Source organism: Anabrus simplex, chromosome 3 (genome assembly GCF_040414725.1).
Source record: "Anabrus simplex isolate iqAnaSimp1 chromosome 3, ASM4041472v1, whole genome shotgun sequence".
NCBI classification, from domain to species: domain Eukaryota; kingdom Metazoa; phylum Arthropoda; class Insecta; order Orthoptera; family Tettigoniidae; genus Anabrus; species Anabrus simplex.
Genome location: NC_090267.1, coordinates 40,836,943 through 40,858,350, shown reverse-complemented (window position 1 = coordinate 40,858,350; position 21,408 = coordinate 40,836,943). Strand labels below are relative to the sequence as shown.

Sequence of the window (21,408 nt, the reverse complement as noted above, 5' to 3'; positions counted from 1 at the left end):
AGAACTCGGATTAAGAATCTGTTTTACATCTTCTAACACGAGAATCGGGGATTTACAGCTAGATGCTTTTCTTAGATTTTAAATCGCTGTATCACGAACAATTGTTTTACAGCCGGATGCCCTTCCTGACACAAAACTAGGATTTTAAATCGCAAGAATTTTTTTAAGACTCAAGTCTTGTTATGTTTCTTTCGTAATCCGCAAGTCTAAACATGCATATCGCTGCACACTCTTGCCTTCGCGATGCGTGTTCGATAATTGTTTTCGACCGGTTACCCTTCCTGACGTCAAAGAACTCGGATTAAGAATCTGTTTTACAACTTCTAACACGAGAATCGGGGATTTACAGCTAGATGCTCTTCTTAGATTTTAAATCGCTGTATCATGAACTATTGTTTTACAGCTGGATGCCCTTCCTGACGCAAAACTAAGATTTTAAATCGCAAGAATTTGTTGAGTTGCCATTCCTGACGCAAAACTAGCAGTATCTAGCCTCTTACATCAAACACTATTCTTATCGACCGGTTGCCCTTCCTGACGTCAAAGAACTCGGATTAAGAATCTGTTTTACAACTTCTAACACGAGAATCGGGGGTTTACAGCTAGATGCTCTTCTTAGATTTTAAATCGCTGTATCACGAACTATTGTCTTACAGCCGGATGCCCTTCCTGACGCAAAACTAAGATTTTAAATCGCAAGAATTTGTTTTAAGACTAGTTGCCCTTCCTGACGCAAAACTGGCAGTATCTAGCCTCTTACATCATACACTATTGTTTTCGACCGGTTGCCCTTCCTGACGTCAAAGAACTCGGATTAAGAATCTGTTTGACAACTTCTAACACGAGAATCGGGGATTTACAGCTAGATGCTCTTCTTAGATTTTAAATCGCTGTATCACGAACTATTGTTTTACAGCCGGATGCCCTTCCTGACGCAAAACTAAGATTTTAAATCGCAAGAATTTGTTGAGTTGCCCTTCCTGACGCAAAACTGGTAGTATACAAGCTCTTACATCATACACTATTGTTTTCGACAGGTTGCCCTTCCTGACGTCAAAGAACTCGGATTAAGAATCTGTTTGACAACTTCTAACACGAGAATCGGGGGTTTACAGCTAGATGCTCTTCTTAGATTTTAAATCGCTGTATCTCGAACTATTGTTTTACAGCCGGATGCCCATCCTGACGCAAAACTAAGATTTTAAATCGCAAGAATTTGTTGAGTTGCCCTTCCTGACGCACAACTGGCAGTATCTAGCCTCTTACATCATACACTATTGTTTTCAACCGGTTGCCCTTCCTGACGTCAAAGAACTCGGATTAAGAATCTGTTTGACAAATTCTAACACGAGAATCGGGGATTTACAGCTAGATGCTCTTCTTAGATTTTAAATCGCTGTATCGTGAACTATTCTTTTACAGCCGGATGCCCTTCCTGACGCAAAACTAAGATTTTAAATCGCAAGAATTTGTTTTAAGACTAGTTGTCGTTCCTGACGCAAAACTGGCTGTATCCAGCCTCGTACATCATACACTATTGTTTTCGACTGGTTGCCCTTCCTGACGTCAAAGAACTGGGATTAAGAATGTTTTACAACTTCTAACATGAGAATCGGGGATTTACAGCTAGATGCTCGCCGGATGCCCTTCCTGACGGCATAAGTTGCTAGGATTTGAATCGCGGTATCCATCATTGTGTCTGACTTGCAAGCTCACGCATATTTTTTTTTTTTTTTTTTTTTTTTTTGCTGAGATATCATGCTACTTCCGTTCGCTAGCTAGAGCGGAAACTTGCAGTACTGCGTCTATTTCATCTTACAACTTGGAGGAGACAACATGTGTACATATAATTTATGATCTTTCACCCCCAATATTTTTTTAACATGTAAGTATGTAGTATCTCGCAACATTCTTATCCGTGTGTGTATCAGTGTTGCAATTACTAAGCGAGTGACCCGAGCGAGTTGGCTACGCAGTGTGCTTTCTTGATTTTCGTATGAGTGTATTCACAATTACTAATCGTCTTGGCAGTGTGATGAACGAGTTAGCTACGCGGTATAGATTATTTTAATTTTCGTACTAAGCAAATCATTTGAAGTGTTAGCTATGCGATATGTGCACAGTGTTTTTTTTTTTTTGATTTTCGTGATAGGCGAGATAGCTATGCGATATGTGCACAGTGCGTGTTTTACACTATGTAAATCATTGAAGTTGTACTGAACATATCAAACAATGTTCTTACAGTGTTCGATTCTAGGCTTGCTATGTTTCAATCTAATTTTCTTAGAACAAAGGTATCCCCTAACATGTTGTATCGGATCACATGTTAAGGTTAACGACATCGAGTGCAGTGTTCGATTCTAGTCTTGTTAGTTTCAATCTAAACAAAGGTATCCCCTAACATGTTGTACAGTGTTCGGTTCTTAGGACAAAGGTATCCCCTAACATGTTGTATCGGATCACATGTTAAGGTTAACGACATCGAGTGCAGTGTTCGATTCTAGTCTTGTTAGTTTCAATCTAATTTTCTTAGAACAAAGGTATCCCCTAACATGTTGTACAGTGTTCGGTTCTACTTGTTTAGTGATCTGAACACATCAATCAATGTTCTGATTACATGTTGTATCGAGTGCAGTGTTCAATTCTAGTCTTGTTATGTTTCAATCTGATCTTCTTAGAACAAAGGTATCCCCTAACATGTTGTACAGTGTTCGGGTCTACTTGTTTAGTGATCTGAACACATCAATCAATGTTCTGATTACATGTTGTATCGAGTGCTGTGTTCAATTCTAGTCTTGTTATGTTTCAATTTGATCTTCTTAGAACAAAGGTATCCCCTAACATGTTGTACAGTGTTCGGTCCTACTTGTTTAGTGATCTGAACACATCAATCATTGTTCTGATCACATGTAACGACATCGAGTGCAGTGTTCAATTCTAGTCTTGTTATGTTTCAATCTGATCTTCTTAGAACAAAGGTATCCCCTAATACAGCGTTCGATTCTACTTATGTAGTGTTCTGAACACACCAGACAATGTTTTAATCACATGTTGTATCGAGTACAGTGTTCGATTCTACTTATTTTGTGTTCTGAACACATCACTCAATGTTCTGATCACATGTTGTATCGAGTACTGGCCATCTTGCGTGCGCCATCTTGCGCAAGCATCCTTAGGGCGTCTCTAGCCAAGGATCCTTAAGCCGCCTCATAAGAGCAACCACCATCTCGCGCAAGCATCCCTAGGGTGTCTCATAAGGAGCCTTGTATAACCGCCATCTTGCGTAAGCATCCCAAGGGCGTCTATGTATAGCGATCATCTTGCATAAGAACCTTTAGGGAGTCATGTATAGCCACCATCTTGTGCAATTAGCGTCGAGAGATGGCTGCTGTAGAATTTTTCTTTTTAAATTATCCACCACCATTTTTCAACTAAAGAGTGTAGCACTGAGGTTTGCGATGTAAGATGGCGGATGACAGCTGCGCGTGAGTTTGTAAAGCACGTGGAAATTGCTGCCACCACATAGATAGCAGCACGGTGCTCAAAGATGGCGTATGACAGCTAACAGAACTTTTCAAATTACCCGCTACTGCAGAGAGCAGGGCGGATGGTAGCTGTCAAAAAAGCACGCGAGTTTGTTTCCAAACAAGAGCGCGTGGAATTTGCCGCCACCACATAGAGGGCGGCACGGTGCTCTCTTGATTAAAGATGGCGGATGATAGCTAACAGAACTTTTCAAATTGCCCGCTACTACGTGCTTAAGGTAGTAGCCATAAAGAGGGCAGCACGGTGTTCTGTAGATTAAAGATGGCGGATGACAGCTGACGAAATTGCCCGCAGCACGGTGCTCTGTTGATTTAAGATGGCGGATGACAGCTGCACGTGGCTTTGTTTACTAAACAAGAGCACGTGGAATTTGCCGTCACCAAAGGTATCTAGCTAAAGAGGGCAGCACGGTGCTCTCTTGATTAAAGATGGCGGATGATAGCTAACAGGACTTTTCAAATTGCCCGCTACTACAGAGAGCAGCACGGTGTTCTGTAGATTAAAGATGGCGGATGACAGCTGACGAAATTACCCGCAGCACAGTGCTCTATTGATTAAAGATGGCGGACGACAGCTGCACGTGGCTTTGTTTACTAAACAAGAGCACGTGGAATTTGCCGCCACCACAGGTATCTAGCTAAAGATGGCAGCACGGTGCTCTCTTGCGGATGACAGCTGTCAAAATGCACGTAGAATTTGCCACCGGCATAAAGAGGGCAGCACGTTGCTCTCTGGCGGTTGACTGCTGTCAGAAAAGCACATGGGTTTGTAAAGCTTGTAGAATTTACCACCACCACATAGAGGGCAGCACGGCGCTCTCTGGATTAAAGATGGCGGATGATAGCTGACAAAAAAGCGCATAGGTTTGTTTCCAAACAAGAGCACGTGGAATTTGCCGTCACTACATAGAGTGCAGCACTGAGGTTTGCGATGCAAGATGGCGGATGACAGCTGTGACGTACCTCATTTCAAAGGTAAGTAGCTAAATAGGGCAGCACGGTGGTTAAAGATGGCGGATGACAGCTGCACGTGGCTTTGTTTCCAAACAAGAGCACGTGGAATTTGCCGCCACTACATAGAGTGCAGCACTGAGGTTTGCGATGCAAGGTGGCGGATGACAGCTGTCAAAGGTAAGTAGCTAAAGAGGGCAGCACGGTGCTCTATGGATTAAAGATGGCGGATGACAGCTGCACGTAGCTTTGTTTCCAAACAAGAGCACGTGGAATTTGCCGCCACTACATAGAGTGCAGCACTGAGGTTTGCGATGCAAGATGGCGGATGACAGCTGTGACGTACCACATTTCAAAGGTAAGTAGCTAAAGAGGGCAGCATGGTGATTAAAGATGGCGGATGACAGCTGCACGTGGATTTGTTTATCTCACGCTATTGAGGTTAAGTTGGTAGCACTAAGGTTTAGGCCCGCCAAGATGGCAGTACTGAGGTTAGCGATGCGTTGTTGTCTGTCAAAAAGCACGTGGCTGTCAAACAACACGTGGCTTTGTTTACCTCGCGCTAGTTAGATTAAGTGACAGCTGTCAAAAAAGCACGTGGCTGTCAAAAAGCACGTGGCTTTGTTTACCTCGCGCTAGTTAGGTTAAGTTGGCACTACTGAGGTTTAGGCCCGTCAAGATGGCAGTACTGAGGTTCGCGATGCGTTGTTGTCTGTCAAAAAGCACGTGGCTGTCAAAAAACACGTGGCTTTGTTTACCTCACGCTAGTTAAGTTAAGTGACAGTTGTCAAAAAAGCACGTGGCTGTCAAAAAGCACGTGGCTTTGTTTACCTCGCGCTAGTTAGGTTAAGTTGGCACTACTGAGGTTTAGGCCCGTCAAGATGGCAGTTCTGAGGTTAGCGATGCGTTGTTGTCTGTCAAAAAGCGCGTGGCTGTCAAAAACACGTGGCTTTGTTTACCTCACGCTAGTTAGGTTAAGTTGGCCCTACTGAGGTTTAGGCCCGTCAAGATGGCAGCAGTGAGGTTAGCGATGCGTTGTTGTCGATGACAGCTGTCAAAAAGCACGTGGCATTGTTTACAAATTCAAATCTCCCGCCAAAATTTAAATCTCCCGCCAAAATTAAAATTTCCCGCGCCGCGGGAGGAGGAGAAGGCGCCCGAATCCCCCTATTATACTACTCAAGTTGAAAGAAAAGAGTGTGAGAGATTGTTTCAAGGAACATGTTGCACAAGGACTAAATGAAAAGGCTGAAGGAAACACAATAGAGGAAGAGTGGAGAGTCATGAAAAATGAAGTCAGTAGGGCGGCTGAAGAAATGTTAGGAAGGAAGAAAAGATCAACTAAGGATCAGTGGATAACTCAGGAGATACTAGACCTGATTGATGAACGACGAAAATACAAGAATGCTAGAAATGAAGAGGGCAGAAAAGAATACAGACGATTAAAGAATCAAGTGGATATAAGGTAGCTAAGGAAGAATGGCTGAAGGAGAAGTGCAAGGATGTCGAAGACTGTATGGTCTTGGGAAAGGTAGATGCTGCATACAGGAAAATCAAGGAAACCTTTGGAGAATGGAAATCTAGGTGCATGAATATTAAGAGCTCAGATGGAAAGCCACTTCTAGGGAAAGAAGACAAAGCAGAAAGATAGCAGGAGCATATCCAACAGTTGTATCAAGGTAACGATGTAGATAATTTGGTTCTGGAACATGAAGAGGCTGTTGATGCTGATGAAATGGGAGACCCAGTTTTGAGGTCAGAGTTTGACAGAGCTGTGAGTGACCTGAATAGGAACAAGGCACCTGGAATTGATGATATTCCCTCTGAACTACTGACTGCCTTAGGAGAAACCAGCATGGTAAGGTTATTTCATTTAGTGTGCAGGATGTATGAGACAGGAGAAGTCCCATCCGATTTTCGGCAGAATGTTGTTATACCTATTCCCAAGAAAGCCGGTGCTGACAGGTGTGAAAACTACCGCACCATTAGTTTAGTATCTCAGGCCTGCAAAATTTTAACACGTATTATTTACAGAAGAATGGAAAAACGAGTTGAAGCTGAGTTGGGAGAAGATCAATTTGGCTTCAGGAGAAATGTAGGAACACGTGAAGCAATCCTGACTTTACGTCTGATCTTAGAGGATCGAATCAAGAAGGACAAGCCCACGTACATGGCATTCGTAGATCTAGAAAAGGCATTCGATAATGTTGATTGGAACAAGCTATTTATGATTCTGAGGATGATAGGGATCAGATTCCGAGAACGAAGAATTATATACAACCTGTATAAAAATCAGTCTGCAGTGATAAGAATCGAGGGCTTTGAAAAAGAAGCAGCAATCCAGAAAGGAGTGAGGCAAGGCTGCAGTTTGTCCCCTCTCCTTTTCAATGTTTACATAGAACAGGCAGTAAAGGAAATCAAAGAGAAATTTGGAAAGAGAATCACAGTCCAAGGAGAGGAAATCAAAACCTTGAGATTTGCCGATGATATTGTTATTTTATCTGAGACTGCAGAAGATCTCGAGAAGTTGCAGAATGGTATGGATGAAGTCTTGGGTAAGGAGTACAAGATGAAAATAAATAAGTCCAAAACAAAAGTAATGGAGTGCAGTCGAACGAAGGCAGGTGATATAGGAAATATTAGATTAGGAAATGAAGTCTTAAAGGAAGTAGATGAATATTGTTACTTGGGTAGTAAAGTACACTAACGATGGCAGAAGTAAGGAGGACATAAAATGCAGACTAGCACAAGCAAGGAAGAGCTTTCTTAAGGAAAGAAATTTGCTCACTTCAAACATTGATATCGGAATTAGAAATATGTTTTCGAAGACTTCCGTGTGGAGCGTGGCATTGTATGGAAGTGAAACATGGACGATAACTAGCTCAGAAAGAAAGAGAATAGAAGCTTTTGAAATGTGGTGTTACAGAAGAATGCTGAAGGTGAGATGGATAGATCGAATCACGAATGAAGAGATACTGAATCGAATTGGTGAGAGGAGATCGATTTGGCTAAATTTGACGAGAAGAAGAGATAGAATGATAGGACACATCTTAAGACACCCAGGACTTGTTCAGTTGGTTTTTGAAGGAAGTGTAGGTGGTAAGAACGGTAGGGGTAGACCAAGGTATGAATATGACATACAGATTAGAGCAGATGTAGGATGCAATAGTTACGTAGAAATGAAAATGTTAGCACAGGATAGGGTGGCATGGAGGGCTGCATCAAACCAGTCTATGGACTGATGACTCAAACACAACACACAACGAAATTTAAAATATTGTGATTGATTCATGTGTTGCAGTTTTAGCCATGTTTGCGAACTGCTGTTCATTTAGTGTTTTAGTTTCGGTAAGCCCCGACAAATGGCAGCATTAGTAGTTAGTAAACAAGTGGTGCCTCCATCCCCACATAAACTCTACTGAATATTTACATAGTGTTGACAATTTTAATTAATTAATACGGTCATGCAATTTGTTTTGCCATCACTACCATGGAAGATGATGTTTACTCTACTTTCTGTTCACAGCGTTGCCCAGATCACAGAGCCTGCTATTACTGTCAGACAGCTTTAAGACGGGCAATGTGTTTTTTCTGCATGACGTTGCCTTGAAAGGAAGAAAAGTAAAAAATATTGTACAATAATGAGGTAAGCACTCACCTTTCCGGAAGATTATCGTCGTGATAGTCAGACTGGGAGCTTCATACATCATGTACAATACCACGGACGCCATTACGATTATTGCCATATCTGCCAGAAAGTAATACACCTGAAGAAATTGTAATTCACTGTTAGTAAACAAGTGGTGCCTCCATCCCCACATAAACTCTACTGAATATTTACATAGTGTTGACAATTTTAAATTTACATATTTACACTCCAAACGCATACTCCTAGATTAATAATTATATTAATTTATACAATACATATATTAGAGTAAGATGACCCAGTCATTTATACCTTCACTCATACCTCTGCATACACACTCATTCACAGCCACTCTCACCCCCACACGCATACGCATTCGCCAATTCTAGGTTGTATTATGGGCCAGTAACTTAACCTGATGTTTTATTTTCCTCATGTAAAGGCCCTGTAGGTTGGGTATCAATACCCCTGTTTCTTGGTGTGCCTTAAGGGCAGATAGAAATGAAGTTTGTCGTAGCCTTTGATAGGCTTGTCAAATTGAGAGCGGGTCTGCGCTTTTTCTTAACACTGTAATTAGGCGCAAGTGCTCCTTGTACTTAGGGGTTTTATGCCCTTCAGCAATGGTACTTGTGAGCTGTGAGCTCAGGAATTATACTTCGGGCTTGAAGCCCAGTTTTTGGTAATAACCCCCGAAATCTTGTAATTTCTTTGTACCTGATTTTGGCTTCTTGCTGTCTTATATTATTTGTTGAGTTTTGAAAGTCTATATGAAAATTGTTAAACCTTGTTGTCTGTTGAAAATATAACCTTTGTTAAAGTTTTAAATTAACTTTAATTTTGTAGTTGAAACCTATTCCAGCCCGCACCTTCTTTCACCTCTGCAAATCCACAGAACTCCATAACAAATATATTTGAAGTTGTTTCCAAATATATAATTACACCATTTAAATAAGTACTCTTTCCTGAAGCTAGCAGTATAATTTGTTTCATAACGATGTTGCTGATAACATCAGGAGCTCGAGGTAGAACACTCTCCCTCGAACTCTTTTCAATGGGATATTACTACGCAAGTGCCGCTTAAGTGGCAAATGTTTTACGCTGATTAATAGATAGGAGTGGGATGGGGAGTGCTCAGTTAGCTTCAGGTAACCAAAAGTTCAATGAACGAAAGGAAACTTACCAGTTGAAATTCGTCTAGCCAGAAAGGACTTCGTATTCGAGAACTGACGAACAGGTTGATCATCACGTGAGTCAGGTACATGCTATACGATAGGCGGCTAAGAATTCTGAATGGTGTAGCGTTCAGAATGCTGTTCACAATACCTGTAAGAAATAAGTTATGCCAACTCACAGAACAAGTGACCAGTTTCTACCGTATTGTATAGCCAGTTGTGACACAACGTTACAGCATTCTACAAACTATCTGAATGTTGCACATGGAATGTTGAATTTCAAGATGGTAAAATCGGAATAACTCCGATTCGGGTGGTACATAATCATTGCTACAAAATTTTAAAATGTGGTAAGACGATAAAGGAAATATGGTATACAAGACGGCGTTTATTATACATATGGATGGAGGAAGCGTTCTATTGGAAAACCCAGCCAAAAAGGCGAATGTGTGGAGTGTAATACGTGCCTGCAAGCACACATTCATAGATCTCTGAAACTATGGGTATTTGAAATTTATAACAAAGCATTTTCGGTCTAGACCCAGTTTTAGATGGCCAGGTTAGCTGTGGTACTGCAGCAAAGCAGTACCAACGTAAATTGACGTTGAACTTTGAGGTTACTTCCGAGTACGGTATGCTTACGTTGTTTTGCTTCACATCGGAACTTTTTCGAACTAGTTTCGACATCTTTCAGAAATTCACTTCACCTTAGAGTGGTTCGGATAGAAAGTTTTCGTTATGTTATGTTATGTTATGTTATGTTATGTTATGTTATGTTATGTTATGTTATGTTATGTTATGTTATGTTATGTTATGTTATGTTATGTTATGTTATGTTATGTTATGTTATGTTATGTTATGTTATGTTATGTTATGTTATGTTATGTTATGTTATGTTATGTTATGTTATGTTATGTTATGTTATGTTATGTTATGTTATGTTATGTTATGTTATGTTATGTTACCTTCAATAACTTCCTTCAGATAATTGCTGATTATTACACAGGGTGAGGTAGGGATTTTATTACTGTTATTCATAACTTATATTTAATTTAGAATATAGCATAAAATAATGATGTCCCTCCCCAAATGTTTAACAGACATAAAATATGGCACTTATTGCTGCTTCACGGCCTAGTTTTATAATATTAACTGGCTGTAGAACGCGGCAGTACCCGCGTACATTTAAAATGTTTAATTTTAGGATAACTTATATATTACCTGTTAATTATGTGTGAAGTGATTTGATTTAGATTTCATTGTTATGACATTTATTGATATATTACAAATTTTGTGGTTTTAGAGTTACCGTTGTGTTTAAGACTATGTTTCATTTAGAGACTATTTTGTTTTACATTGAACGTTGGCCTTGTGGCAGCACAGATAGTCTAGGAAGTAGTTTATACTTCCAAATAAATAATACATATAAGTGAGAACTCTTATGTATTTACACGTCTACCTACGTGTATGATGTTCACGAATCCAATTACCCTCTGGGACTTTCTCAAATCAGTCTTGTGAGCCCGGAAAAGGTGGGTTCAACACTAACCTCGGTCATTTCAGACATTTACTTTTTCATCTCTTCTCTCAAACCCCCACTCACCCATTGCTGATTGAGATGAACTTGGGACATAAACGTAATCCAGAGTGTCACAATTCACTTCAGCGCCCAGAAAACTGCCAGATCTGTACTAATATCGGTCGCTTTCGATTACTGTTACGTCTTACTACCTCCCCTACGGGTGCTACGAGTATCTTCCACTTTCCCAACCAAGTCTGATTGAGAGCTATTCTCGAGCATATAAAAATACATTCTTAATTTTGGTCTCCTTTTACATTTTCATTTTCACCTCTTCTCACCCTCATGACGATTCGGGCTGAATTTGAACTTAAACGGCATCCGGAGTGTCACTGTTCATCTCAGTGACCTCAAAAATATGTATTCGACACTAATATAGGCCTTTATCCGATTGCTATTACATGTCACTCCTTCCCAATTTGATTTTCATGTTTCTACTTTTTACTTCGGAGCTTGGATTGTGTAAAACTTAGTAGATAATTGCTACTGTTTTAGGGTTGGCACAGAAATGTTTTATGTCTTTTGTTTCTTAGTTGCAACTACGGTCTGTTCTATTCAAACCACCCAATCAGCGCCCAACTCGTCCCTAATATTACTTGTAATCCTGGACATTATGATCTATCTCGATCTTTGTTGAGTGAATGACAAGTGAGGTTCTCCTCATAGGAGACTACGGACATGCTGCGGCAGCATGTAAGGTAGGCGGACTGACTTCTGAACTCTATTGTATGTGGCGACAGGAAGATACAAACGTTCTCCTCTAGGATGTAACAGTTAGAGTTGGTAACATGTAATTAGGATGTACGAGTGTGTACACTCATTTCACTTATTCACCTTGCTTTTTGATGAATAACCTTTCTTAGTTTTCTCAATTTTCCTCCTAAGTTTTGACTAGTAATTTCTTTCCGTCTTAGTAACTAACGAAGCATGGCTTACCGTCTTTGTCATTGGGCCTTCTAACCCATTAGGTTATGGCAAATCATGTCACGGGATTTCTTGTATGTTCGGTATCCCAACTTATTTTAAGTGCTGCCATTTCTATTTAATATTTCATTTTTCTTTCTTATTCTACGACCGTCTAGTATGAATTTCTGTCCCTGTGTTCTAGAACATACTGGTTCCTGTATTGTTATTTCTTCCCCTTAGAGTAAGGGCAGCGTGTGTCATGCTAAATAGTTTTAGCGTTCTCTTCAGAGTGAACTTTATGAAAACGCTAAGCCATGGCCAGTCTGAACTTACCTAATAATATCTAGGAGTTCTGTCTCCTCAACTTCGTATTTTTGAACTGATGAGGAAGCTTCAGCTTACTGGGATAAAACCAAATATTATCTGCAGCAAAGTTTCTCTGTATCAACGATTATCTGTAGCTAAGATTTTTGTAATAAAAATTGTGTCAAATACCAGCTAGTTTTGCTATACGTTTACCAAAGATAATCTATTTATTTATGTATTTATTTATTTATTTATTTATTTATTTATTTATTTATTTATTTATTTATTTATTTGGGAAACCAAAACAGCGAGATGCCGGATTACACTGTTCCACAGTGAAAAATATGTTTACAATAGTTTAGCACAATGCAAACTTTAAAAAATTGAAAGAACATTGAAGAAAAGTCCAATAATAACAAAAGAAGCCGAAGAAAATTAAAAACTGACAAAATAACTGTAGATAAACAACAATTAACAAAAACATAAATGTAAAAGAAAAGTACGAGGAAAATTAAGGACCGAAGGTAGAATGAAGAGTAGAACTTATAGCCCGGCACAGTAAGAAAGATACAGATATGATATATTATACCCGTGTGGGGTGGATTATAATTAATCATGATTTGATATAGTGAAGTAAATTGATGGATATTGAAACAATGAAATACGCAGTGGAAATGACTTGGGCTGACGAAAGATTTCAACATCTGCAAAGTCTACAGGCGACAAGGTGCAGGCAGTGAGATTAGGCCAGCAGAAGGGATGGGCCTTTCGATGACGAAAAATAAGAGGTTTATCTGCACGACAGGTAAACGAGATAGCAGCCCCATTGGTTACGAAATTATAAAGGGGAAAACTCAATACAAAGGGGCTGATTGCTACAAGGAAGTGACGGACGGTATATTGCAGGACCAGGCTGCTCGCCCTACGTCACCAGTACTAAAAAGTGTCGCAACAAAGTTTCCCGTGTCACCAGGTAAATGTGTTGTCAAGTTGGCAAGAACAAATATTCAAAATAATCGCTGCAGTTTTGACCAATGACAAAAATTCTATAACGCCACAGATGCGCCAACATGACATAGTAAAATTTGAACTCCAGGTGTTTCCTAAAGTAATTATAATTAAAATATTCCAATCATCGAATTGCAAAGATGGGAAGTTTTAGATATCATCCCTATGTTAATTGAATGTATGTTTGGTGAATTAAGGTATCAAATTCTAGGAATCATCCACCGCTAGATTGCTATTGGTCAGAAGATACCACGCAAACATGGGCACCATTTAGCGCACGAAAAGTGGTGGACAGAAATCCAGTGATACCTTCGTTATCTACGATCGGATTTGAATAAGATTACGACACGGGAGTGTTTATTACCAGACTATTAAGTGGGATAAGTTAAAACATCCAAATCGACTTCTAAGTGCCGATAGACGGAAACAACCCTCTCTCTATTGGCCAAGCGGAGGGGCCTGTCATCTATAAATACGAATGACTGGAACGAACCTCAATTCATTTCAATAGTCAGTATCTCATTCACTGTAAGTCAGAGCTGCGAGTCTGTATAGATCGTTCCGCGCCGATTGAACGCGAGTTACTGTGAGCACGGAAACGGGCAGTGATATTATAATTATGTGTTTAACTTTTACGAAGAATCTTGTATACTTAGAAATTTCTAGTGACTAAAAATCAATTAACTGCAAAAGCCGACGGCAATTTAAACAGACAGAGTACGAAGCCTGAAGTAATCAATTTCATCTGAGACGGTAAAACATTATCAGGGGCAGGAGCCCGACTAAGCGCGGCGAACACTAGGCGGGCGAATAACATTTCGGAAGTGCCGAATCAATGATCTCGGATCGCGCTGGAACGAATAAGACGACAAATCGTCGTGAGTGTCGAAGTTCTGGTGCAAGCGGAACGAAAATCAAATGTGTGATATTTTAAAGGCTCCTAGGCATCTATAATTAAATAGATGTGTAAAAAGTAAAATTTTGTAAAGTAATAATTAAGATGTTTTTAATGGGTCAACGCCCAGGATTAAACCAGTCATGATGGCCAGCAAGATTAACGACTAAGGTTGATAAGTGCCATAGGGCTTCTTATCCACCTTAGCCACTGGAATTCTACACAGTGATGTATACTCAAATTTGATTTATTTTGGGGATGTTATCGCCATAAGACGGCGATATGTGTAAATTAATTAAATTAATTATGGTTACTTAACGTAACGCATGGATCGTGTCACGAATCTATGAATTTTATTTAGATGGACGATGGACTAATTTATATTAACGTAATTTGTTTGTTGTACATAATATAAATATGGGTTATATCTTTCAATTAAAGCATGCTTGTTGTCAATACATTATTTGTGTTCACTTAAGGTGATGGGGTTTTATACCGACCCAGTTTATTATTATATCTCTCTATCACTTTGGTGATTAAGGTACTGTAGTTAGGCGTCTTTGTTATGAGAAATCCAGATACATGAAATTGCCAGTGTGTTTAATCATGTGGTTGCGTACGGAAGATCACGTATAATAACAATGTGAGATTAGTAGTATAATAGACGGGTTCTGCCGCCTCCTCCTCCTCCGGCTCTCGGGAGAGGCCTCCTCCTCCCGCGGGAAATTTGAATTTTGGCGGGAAATTTGAATTTTGGCGGGAGATTTGAATTTGTAAACAAAGCCACGTGCTTTTTGACAGCTGTCATCGACAACAACGCATCGCTAACCTCAGTACTGCCATCTTGACGGGCCTAAACCTCACTAGTGCCAACTTAACCTAACTAGCGCGAGGTAAACAAAGCCACGTGTTTTTTGACAACCACGTGCTTTTTGACAGATTTGTAAACAAAGCCACGTGCTTTTTGACAGACAACAACGCATCGCTAACCTCAGTACTACCATCTTGACGGGCCTAAACCTCAGTAGTGCCAACTTAACCTAACTAGCATGACGTAAACAAAGCCACGTGTTTTTTGACAGCCACGTGCTTTTTGACAGATTTGTAAACAAAGCCACGTGCTTTTTGACAGACAACAACGCATCGCTAACCTCAGTACTGCCATCTTGACGGGCCTAAACCTCAGTAGTACCAACTTAACCTAACTAGCGCGAGATAAACAAAGCCACGTGCTTTTTGACAGCCACGTGCTTTTTTGACAGCTGTCATCCGCCATCTTTAAACTACAGAGCACCGTGCTGCCCTCTTTCGTCACCTGTCATCGGCAGTGCTGCCATCTTGACGGGTCTAAACCTTAGTGCTACCAACTTAACCTCACTAGCTCGAGATAAACAAAGCCACGTGTTTTTTGACAGCTGTCATCCGCCATCTTTAATCTATAGAGCACAGTGCTGCCCTCTTTAGCTACTTACCTTTGAAATGTGGTGGCGGATAATTTGAAAAATGCTTTTTGACAGCAGCCATCTTTGTGCACCGTGCTGCCCTGTTTAGTTAGATACCTGTGGTGGCAGGCATTTCCACATGACAGCAGCCATCTTTAATCAAGAGAGCACTGTGCTGCCATCTTTAGCTAGATACCATTGAAATGTGGTGGCGGCAAATTGAAAAATTTCACGTGCTCTTGTTTGGGAAACAAACTCACGTGCTTTTTTCTGACAGCTGTCATCTGCCATCTTTAATCTATAGAGCACAGTGCTGCCCTCTTTAGTTTGAAATGTGGTGGTGGTAAATTCCACGTGCTCTTGTTTGGAAACAAAGCCACGTGCAGCTGTCATCCGCCATCTTTAATCAACAGAGCACCGTGCTGCTATCATGCGGGCAATTTCATCACCTGTCATCCGCCATCTTTAATCCACAGAACACCGTGCTGCCCTCTTTATGGCTACTACCTTAAGCACGTAGTAGCGGGCAATTTGAAAAGTTCTGTTAGCTATCATCCGCCATCTTTAATCAAGAGAGCACCGTGCTGCCATCTTTAGCTAGATACCTTTGAAATGTGGTGGCGGCAAATTGAAAAATTCCACGTGCTCTTGTTTGGAAACAAACTCACGTGCTTTTTCGACAGCTACCATCCGCCATCTTTAATCAACAGAGCATAGTGCTGCCCTCTTTAGTTTGAAATGTGGTGGCGGCAAATTCCACGTGCTCTTGTTTGGAAACAAAGCCATGTGCTTTTTTGACAGCTGTCATCCGCCATCTTTAATCCAGAGAGCACCGTGCTGCCCTCTTTATCGTAGTAGATGTAAATTCGTCACCTGTCATCCGCAGTGCTGCCATCTTTAGCTAGATACCTTTGAAATGTGGTGGCGGATAATTTAAAGAGAAAAATTCTACAGCAGCCCTCTCTCGACGCTAATTGCATAAGATGGCGGCTATACATGACTCCTTAAGGGTGCTTACGCAAGATGGCTGCTATACACAGGTTCTTATGAGACGCCCTTGGGATGCTTGCGCAAGATGGCAGTTATACATGGCTCCTTATGAGATACCCTAGGGATGCTTGCGCAAGATAGCGGCTGATCTTATGGGACGGCTTAAGGGTCCTTGGACAAGATGGCTTGAGACGCCCTAAGGATGCTTGCGCAAGATGGCGGACACAAGATGGCAGCTATACATAACTCCTTATGAGACGCTTTAAGGGTGCTTGCGCAAGATAGTTGCTACTCTTAGCTTAGAGGCTAACGTGTCATGCTAGTTCGATTCATTAAATTTGGGGCTTAAATGCAAAATGTTAAATATATCGAAAACGGTGCACCGTAGAGCAAAACGGACAAAATTTTTCTGCCTAATACCTCGGTTCGCAGTATGAGGAGCAAGAAAAACATAGTCGAATGATGAGATCAACGGTTCGGTTCCTACTTAGGCCCTTTGGCATTCACTCTGTGTTAGCTTGTATTGAAGCGAGTCTTCGTAACATGATCAGGTTTAGCTATGGTAGAGAGTATAACGTGCCGTGCACTTTCGATTCATTAAATTTGGGGCTTAAATGCAAAATGTTAAATATCTCGAAAACGATGCATCGTAGAGCAAAACGGACAAAATTTTTCCGCCTAATACGTAGGTTCGTAGTATCAGGAACAAGAAAAAACATAGTCTAATGATGAGATCAACGGTTCGATTCCTACTTAAGCCCTTTGGCATTCGCAGCTATCTATTTCCACAAGATGGTGGCTGCTCTTATGAGAAACAAGATGCCTTGAGACGTCCTAGGGATGCTTACGCAAGATGGCAGACACAAAATGGTGACTATACATAGCTCCTTATGAGACGGCCTAGGGGTGCTCGCACAAGATGGCGGCTACTCTTATGAAGAAAGCTAGCTTAGAGGCTACTGCGCAAGATAACAGCTGCTGTTATGCATGTGGTGGAGGGCAATTTGAAATTCTATGTGCTTAATCAACAGAGCACCCTGCTGCCCTCTTTAGCTGAAATGTGGTGGTGGATAATTTGAAAAATTCTTTTGACAGCTATCATCTTTAAACAAAGGCGACTATACATAGGCTGTTAAGGCCTTATCATTCTCCTCCTCCTCCTCCTCCTTCTCTACCTCCTCCTCCGCCTCTTATGTCAAGGCATAGCTTTATATCGAACAAGTTTAAACCTGCATCGCGAAGGCAAGCGTGTGCAGCGATAACATTATTGTGCATGTTTAGACTTTCGAAACATAAGAAGAGTAGAATCAAACGCTGTACTCGATACGACATGTGATCAGAACATTGATTGATGCGTTCAGAAAACAAAATAAGTGATCAAGACTAGAATCGAACAATGTACTCAATACATCATGTGTTTAGAATATGTCAGGGGATACGCTTGTTCTAAGAAGATCAGATTGAAACATAACAAGACTAGAATAGAACACTGTAATCGATGTTGTTAACTTCAACATGTGATCAGAACATTGATTGATGTGTTCAGAACACAAAATAAGTGATCATGACTAGAATCGAACACTGTACTCGATACAACATGTGATCAGAACATTGATCGATGTGTTCAGAACACGAAATAAGTGATCAAGACTAGAATCGAACACTGTACTCAATACAACATGTGTTTAGAACATGTTAGGGGGTACCCTCGTTCTAAGAAGATCAGAATGAAACATAACAAGACTAGAATCGAACACTGTAATCGATGTTGTTAACCTCAACATATGATCAGAACATTGTTTGATGTGTTCAGAGCAAAAGTACAATTTTGATGATTTGCGCAGCTAACTCGCTCGGTAAACGATATAGCCAAAGTATAACTTCAAATTATTTACCTTCCATCATTCGTCTTGTGTGTAAAAATCAGTCGAACAAGTTATCGCATAAACATGGCTGAAAAAAAATCGTGATAGGGTATGGAACCCAGGGGTTACATCTTATCAGAAGGGCAAAAAGGATGAAAGGACTCTTCCTCCTCCTTACCGCACATTCCTTGGCTAAAGGGCTAATGGGCTAAAGGGCTAATGGGCTAAAGGGCTAATGGGCTAAAGGGCTAAAGGGCTAAAGGTGCAACAACCTCATCGATCGCTATCAGCAAGAACGCTTGTACTTTGTTAAGTGTAGAAAATTAATCTTTATTGGTAAATGGTTTTATGTTCAGAACAAGGAATGGAACCTAGGGGTTACGTCTTACCTAATAAAATCCCCGAGGTGCGATGAGTTACGTTTTTCGAACTAGTGTTTGGAACACTGAACTTTTCAAGATGATAGCAGAGAGTTTAGCAATGTTCTGTTGTTGGATTTTAAATTCCGCGCTACAACATGCATAAGGTGGCAGCCCTTGAGGTTTACTCCCGTAAAGATGGCAAGAGTGAGGTTAGCAATGTTCCGTTGTTGGATTTTTAAAATTCCCCGCTATAACATGCAAAAGGTGGCAGCCTTGAGGTTTACCGCCGTAAAGATGGCAGCAGTGAGGTTAGCGACGCTCCATTGTCCTTCAAAGTGAGGTTAGGGTTCGTCAAGAAGACAGCTGTCAAAAAAGCACGTGGCTGTGTTTACCAAACAAGAGCACGTGGTCGTGACGTCACGGTCACGTAGTATGCTGCCTCAGCATGTAAAGTTCAATGTCTACACCTACGTAGTTAACACTCTGCTATGTTCACAAGATTTTTATACATCACTATTCTTTAAGCTTTAAGTTCATTCACATAGGCTATGCTAAGATAGCAGGACAAACACATGCGAACTTTGTACATTCTAATAGAATAAGTTTAGTACTGTGTGCGTCATGGATACATGATGTGTGCACGCATTTAATCTTAACTATACGTAATGCTGCTGCTTTGTTTACAAGATTTTTATACATTGCTATTCTTTATGCTTTAAGTTCGTGCACGCACAAGCGATACTCGTACGCTCTAGCAGGAGAAGTTTAGTACGATAGTCGATACATACATTATCGATAGGTGATGTGTACACGCTTTAGAACATAGCTCATCTTTATGCTTTAAGTTCATGCACATGGGTTAGGGATACTCAAAAGCGATTGCTACATGCTCTAGCGGAAGAAGTCTAGTACGATAGTAGATGCATGTAAAATCGATAGGTTATGCTAAGATAGCAGCACACTTACATGATTTTAGCACAATCTAGTGGGAAATATTTAGTATGATAGTCGTTTCGTGCAAAATCATTAGGTAATGTGTAAACGCTTCGAAACAAGGCTATTCTTTGTACTTTAAGTTCATGCGTACAGGTTATGCTAAGATAGCGGCACAATCTAGCGCAAGAAGTTTAGTACGAGAGTCGATGTATGTAAAATCGATAAGTAATGAGTACACGCTTTATAACATGGTTATTCTTCGTACTTTCAGTTCATGCATCTTAGTTATGCTAAGATAGCAGCACAATCTAGCGGAAGAAGTTTAGTACGATATTTGTTGCATGCAAATCGATAGGTGATGTGTACACACTTTGAAACATGGCTATTCTTTTTACTTTAAGGTCATGCGTATAGGTTATGCTAGGATAGCAGCACAATCTAGCGGGAGGAGATTAGTACGAGAGTCAATGCATGCAAAATCCATAGGTAATATGTACATGCTTTGAAACATGGCTATTCTTTGTACTTTTAAGTTCATGTGTATAAGTTATGCTAAGATGTCAGCACAATCTAGCGGAAGAAGTTTAGTACGAGAGTCAATGCATGCAAAATCGATAGGTAATGTGTACACGCTTTGAAACATGGCTATTCTTTGTACCTTATGGCCATGCGTATAGGTTATGCTAAGATACCAGCACAATCTAGCGGAAGAAGTTTAGTACGAGAGTCGATGCTTGTAAAATCGATAGGTAATGTGTACATGCTTTGAGACATAGCTATTCTTTGTACTTTAAGTTCATGCGTCTTAGTTATGCTAAGATTGCAGCACAATCTACCTGCAGAAGTTTAGTACGAGAGTCGATACATGCAAATTCGATAGTTGATGTGTACACGCTTTGAAACATGACTAATCATTGTACTTTAAGTTCATTGGTATAGGTTATGCTAAGATAACAGCACAATCTAGCGGAATAAATTTAGTACGAGATTTGATGCATGCAAAATCAATAAGTAATGTGTACACGCTTTGAAACATGGCTATTCTTTGTACTTTAAGTACATGCGTACAGGTTATGCTAAGATAGCAGCACAACCTAGCGGAAGAAGTTTAGTACAATATTTGTTACATGCAAAGTCGATAGGTAATGTGTACACACTTTGAAACATAGCTATTATTTTTTACTTTAAGGTCATGCGTATTGGTTATGCTAAGATAGCAGCACGATCTAGCGGGAGGAGTTTAGTACGAGAGTCAATACATGCAAATTCGATAGTTGATGTGTACACGCTTTGAAACATGGCTATTCTTTGTACTTTTAAGTTCATGTGTATAAGTTATGCTAAGATACCAGCACAATCTAGCGGACGAAGTTCAGTACGAGATTCGATGCATGCAAAATCGATAGGTGATGTGTACACACCTTTTTACTTTAAGGTCATGAATATAGGTTGTGTTAAGATAGCAGCACAATCTAGCGGAAGGAGTTTAGTACGATATTTGATGCATGCAAAATCAATAAGTAATGTGTACACGCTTTGAAACATGGCTATTCTTTCTACTTTTAAGTTCATGTGTATAACTTATGCTAAGATAGCAGTACAATCTAGAGGAAGAAGTTTAGTACGATATTTGTTGCATGCAAAATCAATAAGTAATGTGTACACGCTTTGAGACATAGCTATTCTCTGTACTTTAAGTTCACGCGTATAAGTTATGCTAAGATAGCAGCACAATCTACCTGCAGAAGTTTAGTACGAGAGTCGATACATGCAAAGTCGATAGGTAATGTGTACACGCTTTAAAA

General features: G+C 40.3%; 1 protein-coding gene across 2 annotated transcripts in view; it reads right to left on the bottom strand.

The window, feature by feature from the left end:
* Positions 1-21,408, bottom strand: part of LOC136866630 (O-acyltransferase like protein-like) — an 84,625-nt gene that overhangs the window by 54,176 nt on the left and 9,041 nt on the right. For both annotated transcript variants that reach the window (XM_068226986.1, XM_068226987.1), the window contains exons 2-3: positions 9,323-9,465; positions 8,155-8,263 (exon numbers count right to left, since the gene is read on the bottom strand). In XM_068226986.1, the coding sequence (XP_068083087.1) occupies positions 8,155-8,263; positions 9,323-9,465 (252 nt within the window). The remainder of the gene's footprint in view (positions 1-8,154; positions 8,264-9,322; positions 9,466-21,408) is intronic.